At 34.6% G+C, this 16,005-nt stretch overlaps 1 protein-coding gene across 1 annotated transcript in view; it reads right to left on the minus strand.

Annotated features, from left to right (window-relative positions):
• LOC118745693 overlaps window positions 1-15,405 on the minus strand; it is an 86,612-nt gene extending 71,207 nt beyond the window's left edge. The window contains exon 1 of the mRNA XM_036479286.1: window positions 14,889-15,405. Coding sequence (XP_036335179.1) covers window positions 14,889-15,024 — 136 coding nt within the window. The 5' untranslated portion in view covers window positions 15,025-15,405. The remainder of the gene's footprint in view (window positions 1-14,888) is intronic.
• Window positions 15,406-16,005: the final 600 nt, after the last annotated feature.

Consider the following 16,005-nt stretch of genomic DNA (forward strand, 5'->3'; position numbering starts at 1 on the left):
AGTAAACCAGCCATTGACAATATGCTTATTTGAAAATTAATACATGAAATATTGTGCATGTATAGGATCATTTTGTCATTAACCCATAGGCAATGACTGGTGCAAAAGTACCCCCAAATGTTTGTTGATATATTTGAAATGTAAATTTTAACAGCGAAATTCGTAAAAAAAAATAACAAAACAAAAATAATGTTGATTACTACATGGGAGGTGGTCGTGGTTATAGAGAGATTTCACCAAAATTCAATACTAACCTAAATTATATCAAAGGCAACTTCGGCACCGACTTTCGTTAAAATATCTAAATTTTGTTCGAGTTAGCGTGTTTACAAACAGACACGACTGAACCAATTCATTTCGTCATTCTGAATATTTTGATAAATATGTATTTTATACCATTGAAAAACGGCCTTGCTTATCTGCATCAACCTTTCCTGCATTAGTTCGAGCGTCGATATATAACTTTGGGTACATATTTCATAAAATCTTTGGAGGTATCCACTATAAGAGTGGTATATTTTTAAATAAGAGAGTTCTACCTTTAAGCTAAGTAATACTTGTTTTACCCCCTAATTTATGGGTCCATTTTCCAAAATCAGCCCACCATTATTCACTCAAAGTTGTGTTTGGAACCAGATATGACTTATGTAGGAACTGCATCCGGTTACAATCGCTTACGCTGCAAGCCTGATTTGCTAGGAATTTTGTTTTTCTCGTTGTTTTATTTTATGTGTCTTGAAAATATTTTCCACTATAAGAAAATATTGAAATTGGATTTCATTTGTGTTAAAGAAAACGACAACTGTGATAAAATATCAACCAATACATTCAAATAAATTGTCAAATAAGCATATTTACAATTTTTGTTTTGCCTATCTGGATTACTGTATACTGTGATTGTACCTATACCTATAAAATTATTTTCTGAAGCCGAGATGATAAATGCAGACGACATCAATCGGGAATATACAGCATTAGCTGACTATGGGGTTGCCTGAGAAGTTAATTGAATAAGTTTATGTTTGCAAATGTGTTTCATATCGCGCAGGGGACACTGTTCACATTCTTCAGCTTGCGTTGGGCGCATTTTTTCATTTAAAAATTTAATTAAACCCGAAATTAGGAATAAGTTTACTATAAAGACGGTTGGATATTTAATCTGCAAGTACTTTAGTAATAAAATATACTGATGCTTTGTATTTTTGTAATTCAGGGTAATATATTGAACGACAATATTTGTTAATACGTAAAGCATACTCAAATTTTTTGAACATACAATTACAATATGTATAAAGAAAATGCAAAATAAAAATAAATAAAAAATTAAAAATCAACGCACATTCCTAGCCGCTTTAAACTTGCACTTTATTATACCACAACTGCATATCTTGCATGGACTATAAACTGCTTTATTGGCACATTTTCCTGCATGTAGGCACAGTTTTTTCGGAAAAATTTGGGACAATTTTAAATTTTGATTTTCCATCACTGCTTCGAACCGCAAATGTTTGTATGAGAAGCTTTTTCAAAGCAGAATACATTCGCCATTGCCGAGGAGCGACCGCTGTTAGAAAACAACTTTTTCTAATTAACCTTATTCGGACCACGGATCGAACCCAGCTCCCACGGAGTGGTGGTAGGCATCCCTAACCACTTAGCCACATAGGCCGGCCTAACATCAACTTAGAAGCTGTTTATTCGCGCGTACTGATATAATGTGTATAGGTATGGGCACCCAGTAAGGAAAGAAACTAATTTAGATATTGATTTCCAACCAGTTTTTACCCACCACAGCTAACTGAATATCTGATTTTCTTCCCTGGAACGAACTGTTTACTTTAAAATGGGGATGCTCTAGGAAGCAGTCAATTGTCTGACCCTGCACTACTTTAAAATGCATTTGGCTTAAAGCACTTCAACGTCAATATGTTTCGTTTGAATACGCTTTCGTTCTGCACTTCACAGACGCTTTTTCATATTTCCAAAACAAAAAAAAAAATATAAAAATAACATAAACATTTTTACATGTTGTCTCTTGTCTTGTCTATTGTCTCTCTGCTGCATCTCTGCTTGATCAGCTACAGCCAGACATGCAAATGTGCTTTCACATTTGGCTTAAAGCACTTCAACGTCAATATGTTTCGTTTGAATACGCTTTCGTTCTGCACTTCACAGACGCTTTTTCATATTTCCAAGACAAAAAAAAAAATATAAAAATAACATAAACATTTTTACATGTTGTCTCATGTCTTGTCTATTGTCTCTCTGCTGCATCTCTGCTTGATCAGCTACAGCCAGACATGCAAATGTGCTTTCACATTTGGCTTAAAGCACTTCAAAGTCAGTATGTTTCTTTTGCAGATGTCTTTTCAATTCAAATTAATTAGTATTAAATGCTGAAATAGTAAGTTGCCCAAAGTAATATGTTTTTTTCAACTAATATTGAATTACTTATATATTTGTGAAGGTATCAAAAGTGTAAGCTTTTGGTTTATCTCAAGCAGGCTGCTGGGTGATTATACATCAATTTGAAGTTAGTTGCTACATAAGCAGAAATAAATTACTTTTTCTGAGATAATTGGTTGAGGTATGCCATATCGGGCATGGAGGTACATACATATGTAAATAAAGCATGGTATGCACGCATGCGTACGCGGTAATGTTTGCAGAAATCTAAGTACATTATTCAGGCATGAATGTAAGTATGTACGTACCAGAGAACAGCACGAGTACCACTTGTTGTCATTCTAAATACATTCACACTAACAGCGCTTGAAGTCGCCACCGCATTCCATTTGATCTTGTCACTTGTAGACTCATACAGGCTAACCTAATAGTCACGCAGGTCGCCAATTTACTGTCAAAAATTTCTCATGCACATACAACTTGTATGGGACCAACCGAAATTGAACGGTGTGCGTATGAAGCTAAGTAAATTTCCAATTTTTGTTCTGCGTGACATTTTGATTTGAAGTTTTGCTCAATGAAATCAAATGCAAACGCACGCGAACCAATTTGGGGTGACGCAAAAAAACAAATTCGACGGCGTGCGTACCAAAACGCAAGCCGCGATTAATAGGTTAGCCTGATAGACATTTTGTACTACGGGCCGAGTTATGCTTGAAGCACTTTGAAAACGATGGGCTACGGGATACATTTGTCGAGTTATTTTAACACGTATTCTTATGTAGATAACCATTTTAGCGATGGCAGAGCTTCAAAGCGACTGTGGTTGTGGCCAGATTAGATATATGTACATAGTTTTAGTTTTCAAGCGACACCTTATCTTGTTTTATGTCAAACTCTTACAAATTCACGATGCCGCGTTAAAAAATTCATGTCGCGATCAACAAAGCATTTATGTAAATAATGAAGATACAAAATTAGGAGATGTGGCCCGTGGCGAGTATGCGATGTTTGCTATATTGCTATAAATCAGAGGGCGGGAGAGAGCATTGCGCAATTCATACATATTCCTACGCTGAGTGTTGCCATTGTTGGGCTTTTCCTACCAAGTGTGGTAGGATTTTTTCCTCTTGGAACCAGTAATATCCGCTGGTAAATAATTTTGCGACGCAGTGTGAAAGTCAGGTAGAAAAAACTTTTTGGTGGTGATTGGTAAGGTCAAAATTGTGCCTTGACACATGCCAGTAATGCGGATTTACGAGCCGCTAGGTCGTTGGTTCGAGTCCCACGGCCAGTAGAATATTCATTTAATTTTTTTTATTAATCATTCAATTATAACTTCTATATTTTATAAAGTTGTTTTTAATTAGTTGTTTTTGACTTTTCTAGTAAAATTTAACTCTAAAAATTTAATCTAACTAATAATAAAAAATATCAAATAAAATAAAACAAACGAAAATTAAATAAAGTAAAATTAAAAATATAAAACAAAAAAAAATAAAAAAAAATTAAAGTAACAATAAAAACCAATTTTTTTTTGGCAATGGCTAAATCCAAGGATCGAACCTGGGGCCTGCAGGCTTGTAGTACCCAGCTCTCACAACTCGGATTCCGCGGACGAAGTGGTTGGCTGATTTGTTTGCTCAGGGAGCGTGGAACACAAAGAAAAAACAAAATTACTTAGCGTGGACGGCGTCAGTAAAGCTGTCACCGTATTAATTCAAACAAGTCCTTATTCAATTTTAATTGGATTCCTATCTGAATTAGTACGGTGACTGCATTGCCCATGAAAAGGTATATGCACATGTTAGTTTTGTACCTTATCTGTATTCTACGCTCTCTGAGTTTTCGTCAGTGTTGTCTCGAATATTCGATTGATCCGAGTTAAGTTTGGGAATTAACTCTAGGACTTAATCTTAACTGCAGTTAATTCCCGAGATAATTCCGAATTAACGAGTTGATCCGGATCAACGCTGCCGTCTGTTTAAGTTTTAACACGTGTTCTAGGAATTTCTTTTCGCTTTTTCTTTGGAGATATGATCTCTCAAAATTTGCATTGTTTCGTGATTCTGACTAATCATGTACTCCTTCAAATCGTTATACCTCGGGCTCTGCCTATCGTAGAGACTTCATCTTAACGTCGTTTTAAAGCTAAAGAAACGGACTTAATACTTCTATATATAAGATGGTCAAGATTGTCCTAAAGCTAATTTAGCTATTAACAGTTGAACTTTTTAAGTTGATTTGCATAGTGAAGACCAGTAAATTAGGGATTTATAATTATAACATCGTAATCTTTGTTTAATTCTCTATAAAAAACGTGGTTGAACAAAATGGGGGTTTTTCAAGAACTATTTTTAAAATATTTTTCTTTATTACGAGATGGTTTATTTTGGGAGAATCAAAAATTTTTTGTAATTTGTTTTCCAAAACTTATGTTGAGATATATTTAGTAAGGTGTTAAACATCGATTTTTTGCAAGAATTTAAATTTTATTGCAGATTCCGATAGAATACCTATCCAGGTATAATATTTGTAACCGCACTCTTAGACTTAATGATTTAATTGAACCTAGTTAAGTACAAATTGATTAAGTAGTTACCGAGATACATCTTGTAGTCATAAAGTGGGCGGTGCTACGACTAATTCCTAAAAGTCTATAGTAGTCTTATTTATTGTTCGGAGATTGTTGTAATTATTAACTTGAAGTAAATTAGCCTCCTCAGTTATTGAAATATCGGAGTTTTCGTATTTTTGAAATTTACCGTTATACGGGAAGCGGGTGTAATTTTAGTCCGATTTGCATAATTTTCAACAAATTCCTTTTCCATAACAAGGTTATTAAGTGCACCGAGTTTGGTGGAAATTGATAAATCGGTTTCCCAGATACACATTTGTGGTCATAAGTTGGCGGCGCCACGCTCATTATCCAAAAATTTATTATATTCAAAGTTTTCAAGTGGTTATTGCAATCATCGATTTTAAGTAAATTAGCTCCAGTAGTTACTGATTTGTCGCAGTTTTCGTATTTCTGTAAATTACCTTTATATGGCAGGTGGGCGTGGTTATTGCCCGATTTCAAAGATTTTCAACATATTTCTTAGATAGACCCTACCAAAGTCTCGTACCGAGTTTGGTAAGGATTGGTGAAGCGGCTACTGAGTTACAGCATTTCATCGTAAGTGGGCGGGGTCACGCCCATTTTCCAAAAATTTCGTAACAATATTATTTTTTACCACAATTCTACTCCACATACTAATTTTCAACAATTTGCATCTAATATTTACTGTAACATCGCAGTTTTTGCATTTTTCGATTATACCGTTATATGGGAAGTGGGCGTGGTTACAGTTCGATTTCGCCCATTTTCAATTCCAACCTACCTTGGATAAAGGGCAATCTATATACCAAATTTCGTTGAGATATCTCAATTTCAGCTATCGTGCACACGGGCAGACAGACATGGCTTAATCGACTTCTCTTTTCATTCTGATCATTTATGTATACATTTATCCATATCTATCTCGATTCGTTTTGGTTGTTACCGCAGAACTCAACAGGCAAACACCGATGGCCTACACTGAGGGAAATAATGCATAGTAAAAATGAATACTTTATATTTGATTATCGTTTAAAAATGTTCGAATTTAAAAATAATATTTTCATACAAAATTTATTGCGCACGTATTTGACTGTTCACATCTGAATATATATATGAGTGTACATACGCACACCATGCATGCAGAGCGCCGCTCTTAGAGCGGTGACAACGCAGACATTCATACATACATAGCACATGTTTATCCCCTGTAGTCAAATGTACTAGTTGTAAACTACCTCACAACTAGTATGAACCGCATCCCCAACTAGTCAGCCAACTATCTTTTTTCCATGCAATCAAATGGTATTTTTAACACGGGGATGTCCTACGAGATGGCAATTGTCAGATTTCGGCCAGAAATATACCAGTTTCAAACTAGTTCAAAATAGACACAAAACTACTAGTCCAATTATGGACCAAAATCAATACTTTGGGAGTCAAAAAATAAAATGAATTCATGAATATACAATAAAAAAGTTTTGATTAAGTACACTTTAATATATTACACATTTTTATTTAGCAGCCTTAGATTTGCCAATAATTAGTGTTAAATTTTTTTGTATTAAATAAAATCAAAAATAAATACATAAATGTTTCAAGCTATCGAACATAAATTTAAATACATTTTGCATTAAGTGCTATTAAAAGTAAAAGAATTCAGGTACAATAAATACTATATTTTTATCCTTTTTAATTATATTGTGGTGTTGATGGATATTCAACAATTGAGAGCAAATTTATATGCCTGAGTGCGCAAAGATGCATGCCGCAATTTGTTGATATCCAGAGATAGTCAGGGTTCGAATTCCACTGCAGGCACGGATGCTTTTTCAGAACGAACGCGGTCATTTTAATATGCGCGTAATTGAATTGAATATTTTCCAATATACAGTACTTTCTTTGACGTTTATAGTATGCTTTTAAGCTTTCTAACATTTTGTATAGGCGCATGTAGAGTAAAAGCTCTCTCTGCTCATCGCTGGTTTAAAAGCATTTAAATCTTTAAAAAACTTGCTGAATAATTCCCTAAAACGTAATCCTAAATAATCCAATAGAGAACAGATTTTTATTTTGATTTAATCTCAAAATTTCATCGATGTTACAACCAGCACGCTTTCTGTCAAATGATGTCAATAGATGTCAAGCAATAAGCGCTGACATATATTGCAGCCCTTGAGAAATAGGCGGTCTCCATTGGAAATATATTTTGTGACATGGCTGTCACGACATCAGTGTTTTCCTGTGGAGACAGGGCCTTACAAACAACCGTTATTCTAACAAAGTTAATATACCTTTGTGTACAAGTGCGCTCTGGTATAAATATAAGTGAGTACCTATGTCCCAATTAAAAAAGTGGCTTTTATTATTTGCTTGCAAAAAAACTAACTTATTTGCATAACCTCAAAAATTTTCTTCATTTATTTATTTCCATTTATGATTTTATGTAGGCCTTTAAAATTTTGTTAAGTTTCGGCTAACAAAAGGGAAAAGAAGATGGATAATTAAGACGTAATGAGTTAATTTTGTTTTACTTAAGCCTCCGTTTTCAAGACGCACTGTTTTTTCGGGGTTAGGTATCATGCTATTACAAAAGGCGATATGTTTGAAGTTGGGCTGCTTTCTTTAGTTTTCAACCATGTTGCAATCAAAATTTGGTGCTGTTTATAGCTAGGAAATTTCCATGATGCTCTTAAAGAAAAAACGCGTAATTTTTGGAATTATTAATCAAAAAAAGACGAAAATTATGGGAAACTATTCGGAAATTCCTTTCGAAATCAAAAAGCCAACTGTATTGACTACCAGCCGGATTTTAACCTTCGCTATCGCTAAAATGCTAAAATGCGAAAGCTAACATTTTATCCGAATTTTTGGCTGCTTCCAAAAGTTGCGGTTCTGTCCTCCCTTTCGCTAAAAATAGCTTAGCCTAAATTTTAGTATCAGGCCGCAATTTAAATTTAAATTTAAATTTAAATTTGCTTGCATTTTAATGGTGATAAATAGTGAAAGTGGAAGTACGTGATAGCAAAAAAATAGCAGCCTCAATTTGGATTAGATTTCATTTCCTGTAGCGTTACCATGACTATGTTTCAAAGACACTCGCGCCGATTCGTAAAGACTTCGCAAAAAGGAAAATCCTTGAGAGAATCTACGGATTGCAATATTAAAACATTTTGCTCAAGGTGAATAGAGCCGTGAACATTTTTTTCACAAATTTGTTTCAAAATCATTCGTATTCTTTTCAGGAAGTTGCCAGCGGTTTTTGGTAAATGTGTCACAAAGCAGCATTAGCATTCCAAATATAATTATGAATTTATGAATTATTAATTAGTATGGTAAGAAAATAACTTTTGTCAAAACCAAGCAAATTGGACAATGTGTTAAAAATTTTGGTTTTAATTTTAATTTTTTTGGACTACATATATGACCAAACTAAATTCAGTTTCAAATACAAACCTTCCAAGTTTTAAAAAAAGAGAGCACATATGTTGGGTTTAGAATTTAAACAGGTCGGTTTAAATTTTAACGCCAAACATTTTCATAATTAGGAATAAAAAATAAATACTAAAAAACAAAAAGGTCTGATGTGGATTGAACCCGGACAGCCTCGGTAGCAACCAATTGAATCAAATATCTTTGCACACTCAGCTATAGCCACGCAAGTAAATGTGCTTTCATATGTTGAGTTTGAATCAACACCACATTTCGCTGTGTGCAAACATTTTCTATTTCGGTTTAGATTTTAAACCAAATTTTCTATATATGAAACCTAAAAACTAGAATTAAAACATTTAGGTTCGATTTTTAAAACACGAACTTTTTGGACTAAAATTTAAACCAGAATATATTAAAAATTGCTTAAAACTATTGACTGGTTTAAAAAGTAGACTATGAAAGGCTAAAAAAGGCAGTAGTCCCAGCGCGGTTTAAAAATTAAACCCAAATTTTTGACGGTGTACTTATTAAACACTGTACTCATCATTTGAACATAAAAAAAAATTTGAGGAAAAATTAGTTTTTCGAAACCCAAGCCACGTTTTCACATTTTATTTGCTGACCACACTTTTCTTTAACGTTTGCCATCCTTTTACATTAAAATAATACAATATTTTAGCTGCTATTAATTTGGCATCGAAAAAGTAATCATTTGACCAAATGTGCAACGGTTGAGTGCGATAACACCATAACACCATACACAAGAAGGCCATAATGGCTTTATTTACTTTTGCGATTGGAAATCAAACCATAATTTCGATATGGTTTTAGTCCCAACTGGTAGTGGAAATGAAACCATGACGGTATTATTAAGCTTTTTAAAATTTTTGCTTAGAAAAAGTAAAACAAATTTTTGCGAGGGAGGGGGCGGTGTAGTGGGGAAGCAAACGTGCACCCGCCATGTTATGTGCTCGCAAAATTATAAATTACATATGTAAGTACATCGCATTTAGAAATTTTATCAAATATCTGATTACAGCAGTGTTGCCTCTTTGTGAATAATTCCTCAAAACGTGAGGAATTTCGGCTGCGCTTGAGTATATTTGAGGATTTTTATTTTGAGGAATTTTCTCTCAATATATTTGCAGATAACAAATGCAACCATGTTTAACACAATAGAGTTGTTAAATCGGTCTGCAAATTTTTGAACAAAAAGCTTTCCGAAGTTTTATAAAGAGCGAAGCGGCTTGTCAAACATTCTTCAAACCTACTTTTCCCATTTCGCCATAAACCATGCAAACATGACTCGTTCAAGCAAAGAATTTTAGTTTTCTTCCGGTTTATAATGTAAAAGGGTTTGGTTTTCTTCGATTTTTCTCTCTTCTGTCCTCATTCGATAAAAATTTCGCTACTAATGGGCGATTTTATCATACACAACGTAAACATATCAAACGTCAACATGGCGGCGAGAAAATCCAAAAATTTAGATTTCTGTTCACATTCCCCTCAAACGGCTTGTTAAACCTTCAAACATCCCCATACACAACATAAATAGCTTTAAGCAAAGGGATATTTCGCTTGGTTTGTCAAGCCGCTTGTGTGGTGTTTTACGCTCTTAAGCACATCTGAATTTGCTGCTAAATATTCAAAATGTTATCGATAATATTTTTCATTTCATCGTTATATTTTCAACTTGGTGACAGGTAACAATACCAACGGAAATAAGGTCAATTGACTTTATTTACCACCCTGGTGCGAAATAAAGTCAAATGACATTATTGCCTTTCCAAAAGCGAAATAAAGTCAACAAAAATTTGGAAATAAAGTCATTGACGCTATTTCCTCATTCAAACGGAAATAGCGTCAACAATATTTAAGGTATGTCGATTCATAGAAAAAAATGTTGTTCTTACAATAAACATTGCGCCGTAAGTCTTGTTTTTTAGTAGATGAAAAAGGTTATTGCCAAATCCTCAGTGTTGTGATATTAATCCACACACAATCATGAACTACCACCAATTGATTTTATTAAAAAAATTTAAATTACGAATATGTAAAAACACGATGCGAAAAACTAAACGCCTGCTCACAGCTGGAATACGAGAAATATTTGAAGAAAGAGTGTAGAAATGATCCATAACTTGCAAAACATGTTTCGTTTCCACAAAAATAAATCGAACACTATTTAATTGAAGAAACAGTCCATGTCCAAAAACCTCGGAGGAACAGTGAAAGAATTCTGTGTTTTAAATTAGCATATTTTGAACGAATTCGGAATTTCTAAGGTGGAAAAGAAACCAACCTTTCTATAAGGAAACAATTATAGAAAAAGAATTTTCTTACACTGTATTCATGTCCCCACCAGCAATTTGTGACGACATCATTTAAAAGCAGCTAAGGAGAACGACGAAACTATTTATTAGATGGCACATTCAACGAGCCAATGTGCCAAAATGCGGGTATAAACAATTATTGATTATTTAATATCCGAACCGAGATCATATAAGTTACAGTATATTTTGCTTAGCTGCCCATCCTTCTTTGCACGAAAAACTTGTGCGCTTAACCGAAAAAAGCACTTAAGCGAATTTTCTTTACTACTTCAATGAGGAAGGTATCCGAATTCCTATGAAACCAAATAATGGAGGAGCACTTCCCACATAGAAATTACTGCAAATTTTTTACGAATGGTATCTAATTATCTATATAACTACATAAAATGATAGGCGTTTTCGTTGTTCTGCGAGATGAGCAAAATTAATAAAACCTTTTAAAATTAGGGTACGTGTAGAGCCAGTGCAGTTAAACGTAATAATTTCTTTGATAATTGATAATAGTTGCACAATTTTTAGGACAGGTATCGCTAATATGCAGGTATTTTGAATGCATCTATCGGAACAGTTTCCTTATAAGTGGTGAAAATAATGCCGCTGATGCGCATTTTGGGGTAGGTATCTTAAATGTGCACTTAATCGTAAAGGCAGCGAAGCAAAATATACTGTAATTGATTGATTGGTTTTCACACACTTTTGAAACACAAATTATATGCTTTTTTACTGCAGACAAGTTGTTGCCAAAACACAGCAGATATCTTCCAATCAGGGCTGCCAACTATCCTTAGTTACATTGAGGTTAGTATATATTGAGGATAAAAAAGGGCCAAAATGTGCCAAATAGAAAAATAAAAGTGCCAAAAAAGGTGTCATTCCTTTTAATCATTCACATTTAGCAATCAAATAAGGCCACATTTTCAAAACAAAAGTGCAATGATAAAATAAGATAAACCAGTTGAATAGCCTTTATAAATTTGAAAATTTTAGTTGAGAAAAAGAAGTGCACGCAAAGGATTTCACAAAAATGAATTGAAATGTTATTTTTTTACAAAAGTGCCATTTGGGCACTTTGTGCCAAATTGAAAAATTAAGTGCCATTTGAAGTAAAATAGGGACAAATGGCACGGTTTGAGCCAAGTTGGCATTCCTGCTTCCAATAACTTACAAACATAAAAATGTGAAATGTGTGGGGGCCGCGCCGTTCGCGCTGGCGCGGCGTGCGTGGAGTGGCGCGCTGATGCGGGCCACCGCGAAGCTAAGCAAATTTAATGTTTGAAAGAGAAATTATGTCAATGAATTTTATTTCGTTTTTAAAAGGGTAATAATGTCAATTGACTTTATTTCGCACCAGGGTGGGAAATAAAGTCAATTGACCTTATTTCCGTTGATCTTATTACCTGTCACCTTTCAACTTATTTTGAATTTGCAAAATCTCGCTATCGAATGGAGGGAACACGCATTGTTCAATCATAACGATATTCATATTGATTTTTCATTAGATCCAGAAAATTATAGGAAAACAGTTTTGAATTACAATAAGGGTATTCATCAAACCTTATAAATACATTGTAAACCGTATAAACTTATAATTGTGTAAACCTTATAAATGAACTGTCAAAATTTGTATGGAAACTCGTTCACACATTTCTGATAAATTTAGCCAGCGATTTCACTGAATAAACTAGGTAAACTGAAGCCAATGCAACTCTGTCGCAACTCTAGCTATGTTTTCTTGGGCAATAATCGGGATCCGCATACAAATTTTGCACGCAAATTCAACAACAACGATATGATCGTGATAGAGATCTGGTTCAATTATTATCCCGTCTGTTTGTTTTGTTTCACTGATAATTTGGCCGCAAAGTTTGGTAGCCGAGACAAATGAATTCATACACAAACAGACATTCTGCCATTGTTTCTTTTAACTTGCTTCAAATAAATAGCCTTTATGTTATATGTATATTGATTTAAATAGATATTATCTCGTAAATAAAATTTTTTCCAATTTAGTTAGGTAGTTTCTATAATTTCTTTATCCCCGTGCTAGTAGTATAACGTTAGTGATACTGAGCTCTATAACCAAAGAAAACACGACTATTGTCGCATGTGTAAACGAAAAGAGAGTGTGGGTCGTTCATGTAACAGAGTGCGTAAATCTATAAGATTATCTGCTTGATAAAGTTATCGGTTTAGATGAATACCACTAATATTCTTCAGGTTCATATAAGTATCCCAATTAAAAAAGATTATATCTGCATTACTAATATAGCCCTTTTCTTATGCTTCAGTAGAACGTATATTTAGTAGTTTAGAAATGTGTAGGACTGACTTGAGGACCAGATTGAGCACTGATATAGTTGCAGCAATAGTATATACAAACCAAGGCATAAAAAATAACGGTGATACTTTGTTTTAATCGCAAGAACAAATGTACTAATTGAATTGGAGAATGTAATTAATTTTTATACTAAGTACCTGTAAATAGTATGCAGCACACAATACTCATATCTGTAATAAGAAAATTTTGAGTAATTTGTTGGGATTTTGAGGATTTTTCTTTGTTTTTGAGGAATTTGGTAATTTTTTTTTTGGCAACACTGGATTACAGAAACCAGGACAGGTAAACTAAGTAAAATATTGTAAAAAATAAGTTCCTTATGCCATACGGCCTGAGACTGGATGGAAGGGAGGAGACTAACCGTTAAGATTAATAATAATAATGATATCTGATGCCCATTCATGGGCATTTATGTATATCGTAAAATCAAAATTAAATTTCGTTTGTCAAACATTCTCCTTCCGCATACGCCTTCTAATGTAGACCACTTGAGTGGTGGTATTACCTTTTCTGGAGCGCAGTGTTTGTCGACATAAAGAAAGCGGAAAATCGAAAACGGAGCTAGCTGAGCTCACTGAACAGTCATGCGCTGTTTTATACCGTTTTTGCATACTTGGCGGCGAGACTTACATAATAATCTTTGCTTATGTTTTCTACGTATCAGGCACTGTTTAACTACATTTGACTGTTTTTTTATACCCGAGCGCACTTGTGCACAAGGGTATTATAACTTTGTTCACATAACGGTTGTTTGTAACAGGCAAAACGAATCGAGATAGATATAGACAAATGTATACATAAATGATCAGAATGAAAAGAGAAATCGATTAAGCGGTGACTGTCTGTCCGTCCGTCCGTCCGTCCGTCTGTCCGTCTGTGCACACGATAACTCGAGTAAAAATTGAGATATCGTAACGAAACTTGGTGCGTGGACTTCTTTTGGACATAGGACGGATGGTATTGAAAATGGGCGAAATCGGACAATAACCACGCCTACCTCCCATATAACGGTAATTTTCAGAAATACGAAAAGTGCGATATTTTAGTAACTACTGAAGATCACTCAAAATTGATATTTACAATGAGTTTTAGACGAAAAATAAGAATATTAAAAAATTTTGGCAAATGGGCGTAGCCACGCCTACTTATGGTTACATGTGTATATCTTGGTAACCGCTGCACCAATTTCTCCCAAACTTGGCACAGTTTTTGGTCCTGCTACAACATACCAAATGGCCGAAAATTTTTAAAATCGGACAATAACCACGCCCACATCCCATATAACGGTAATTTAGAAAAATACGAAATCCTCGATAAATCAGTAAATATTAAAGCTAATTTATTCAAAATTGATGGTTGCAACAATTTTTTACCAAGCAATACGCTTATGATACAATTTTGGAAAATGGGCGTGGCACCGCCCACTTATGATCACATATATGTATCTCGCTAACCGTTCTAGCAATTTGAACCAAACTCGGTATGGTTATTGTGCTTGCCACATAAAAACAAACCGCTGAAAATTGTTGAAATCGGACTAAAATTGAGGCCGCTTTTCATATAACGGTAAATTTCAGAAATGCTTGAAATTTCAATATTTCGAAATTTAAGGACGCTAATTTACTTAAAATGTATACACCCCGGCTTATCATGTAGCGGTAGCTTTCGGAAAGGAGGAAAACATATATTTAATACTTGCGCCGGGTATTTAATGTTCGGCTCCGCCCGAACTTAGACTTTCTTACTTGTTTTTGTTTTGTTTGTTTCTAATTCTTACCTCGCAACACATCGGCCGGTATAAGGCGCTTGTAAATTTTGATTTCACTATCACTGCTACTTTCACTGGCTTTCTTATCATCCTGAGCGGCGACGCATACGATCCAGGCCAAAACAATCACCAGAAATGCTTTCATTTTGTTACTCAACTATGCAGTTATGTAGGTATGAACGTGTGTAGAGTAATCTGCTTTGCAACTATTTGATTACGTTTGAATTTTTAGGGTTTTTTAACTAATAGAGATGATGGTAAGTGGCCTCGCTAATTATAGTTTTTTAGTATCTAATTTTTATTGTTATATTATATTTTTTTTTGTTGGATTGATACGTCTGCAATTGAAATATTTAGGTTATGGATTAGTATGTTGAACTGACTATTGGATTGGATTGATATTGGCGAATACAGTAGTAACGATCGCAGCTCATGGAGTGATCGTATCCGAAAGACTACCAAACCGTTTGCTTAAATGAACCGTTTTTGGCGAAGGTGTGTACTGAATTAAGTATAAAAATGGTCCAAAGACTGGTATTTATAGCCAGAGCTGCTGTTAGAGCCTGAAGCTGCAAGCACGGCTCACTACTCAGCACAGCAAAGCTTCGGCGCTCTAAAAAAAAATGTCTGCATGTTGTCGGTATTTTTTTGCCAAAAATGATCGCAACACACAATGAATGGCACAACAAATACTCGATGCCGCCGCATTCGGCAAGGCAGCCCAATAGCCACAAATATAAATATTTATGTAAATATATATGTAAGCTCTCGTATTTGAAAGCATACTACACACCTACGCAACATATGCATGTACATTTATATCTACATTAGTTTCCATCACACTTAAGCCCCGTCCACATAGAAACTTTGCGTTGCGTTGGCGTTGGCGTCGGCGTCGCTTCAACAGCTGACTATGAATACATGAATTCAAATGCAGCCGCCCACATAGCCAAAATTCGACAGTGCTCACGCCAACACAAAGCAAAAAGATGGCCAACTCTAAACTTTTCGCGTGCGTCGCTCGCCTGCTGTTGCAAATAAATACAATTCTGTGAAATATTTTTCCTTTTTAATCAAGTGCGGGCAATAAATATCAGTTTTAATGCAACTATTGATATGAAATATT

The sequence above is a fragment of the Rhagoletis pomonella genome, unplaced genomic scaffold (genome assembly GCF_013731165.1).
Source record: "Rhagoletis pomonella isolate Grant_MI unplaced genomic scaffold, Rhpom_1.0 Rhpom_scaffold_00009, whole genome shotgun sequence".
In the NCBI taxonomy this organism is placed as follows: Eukaryota; Metazoa; Arthropoda; class Insecta; order Diptera; family Tephritidae; genus Rhagoletis; species Rhagoletis pomonella.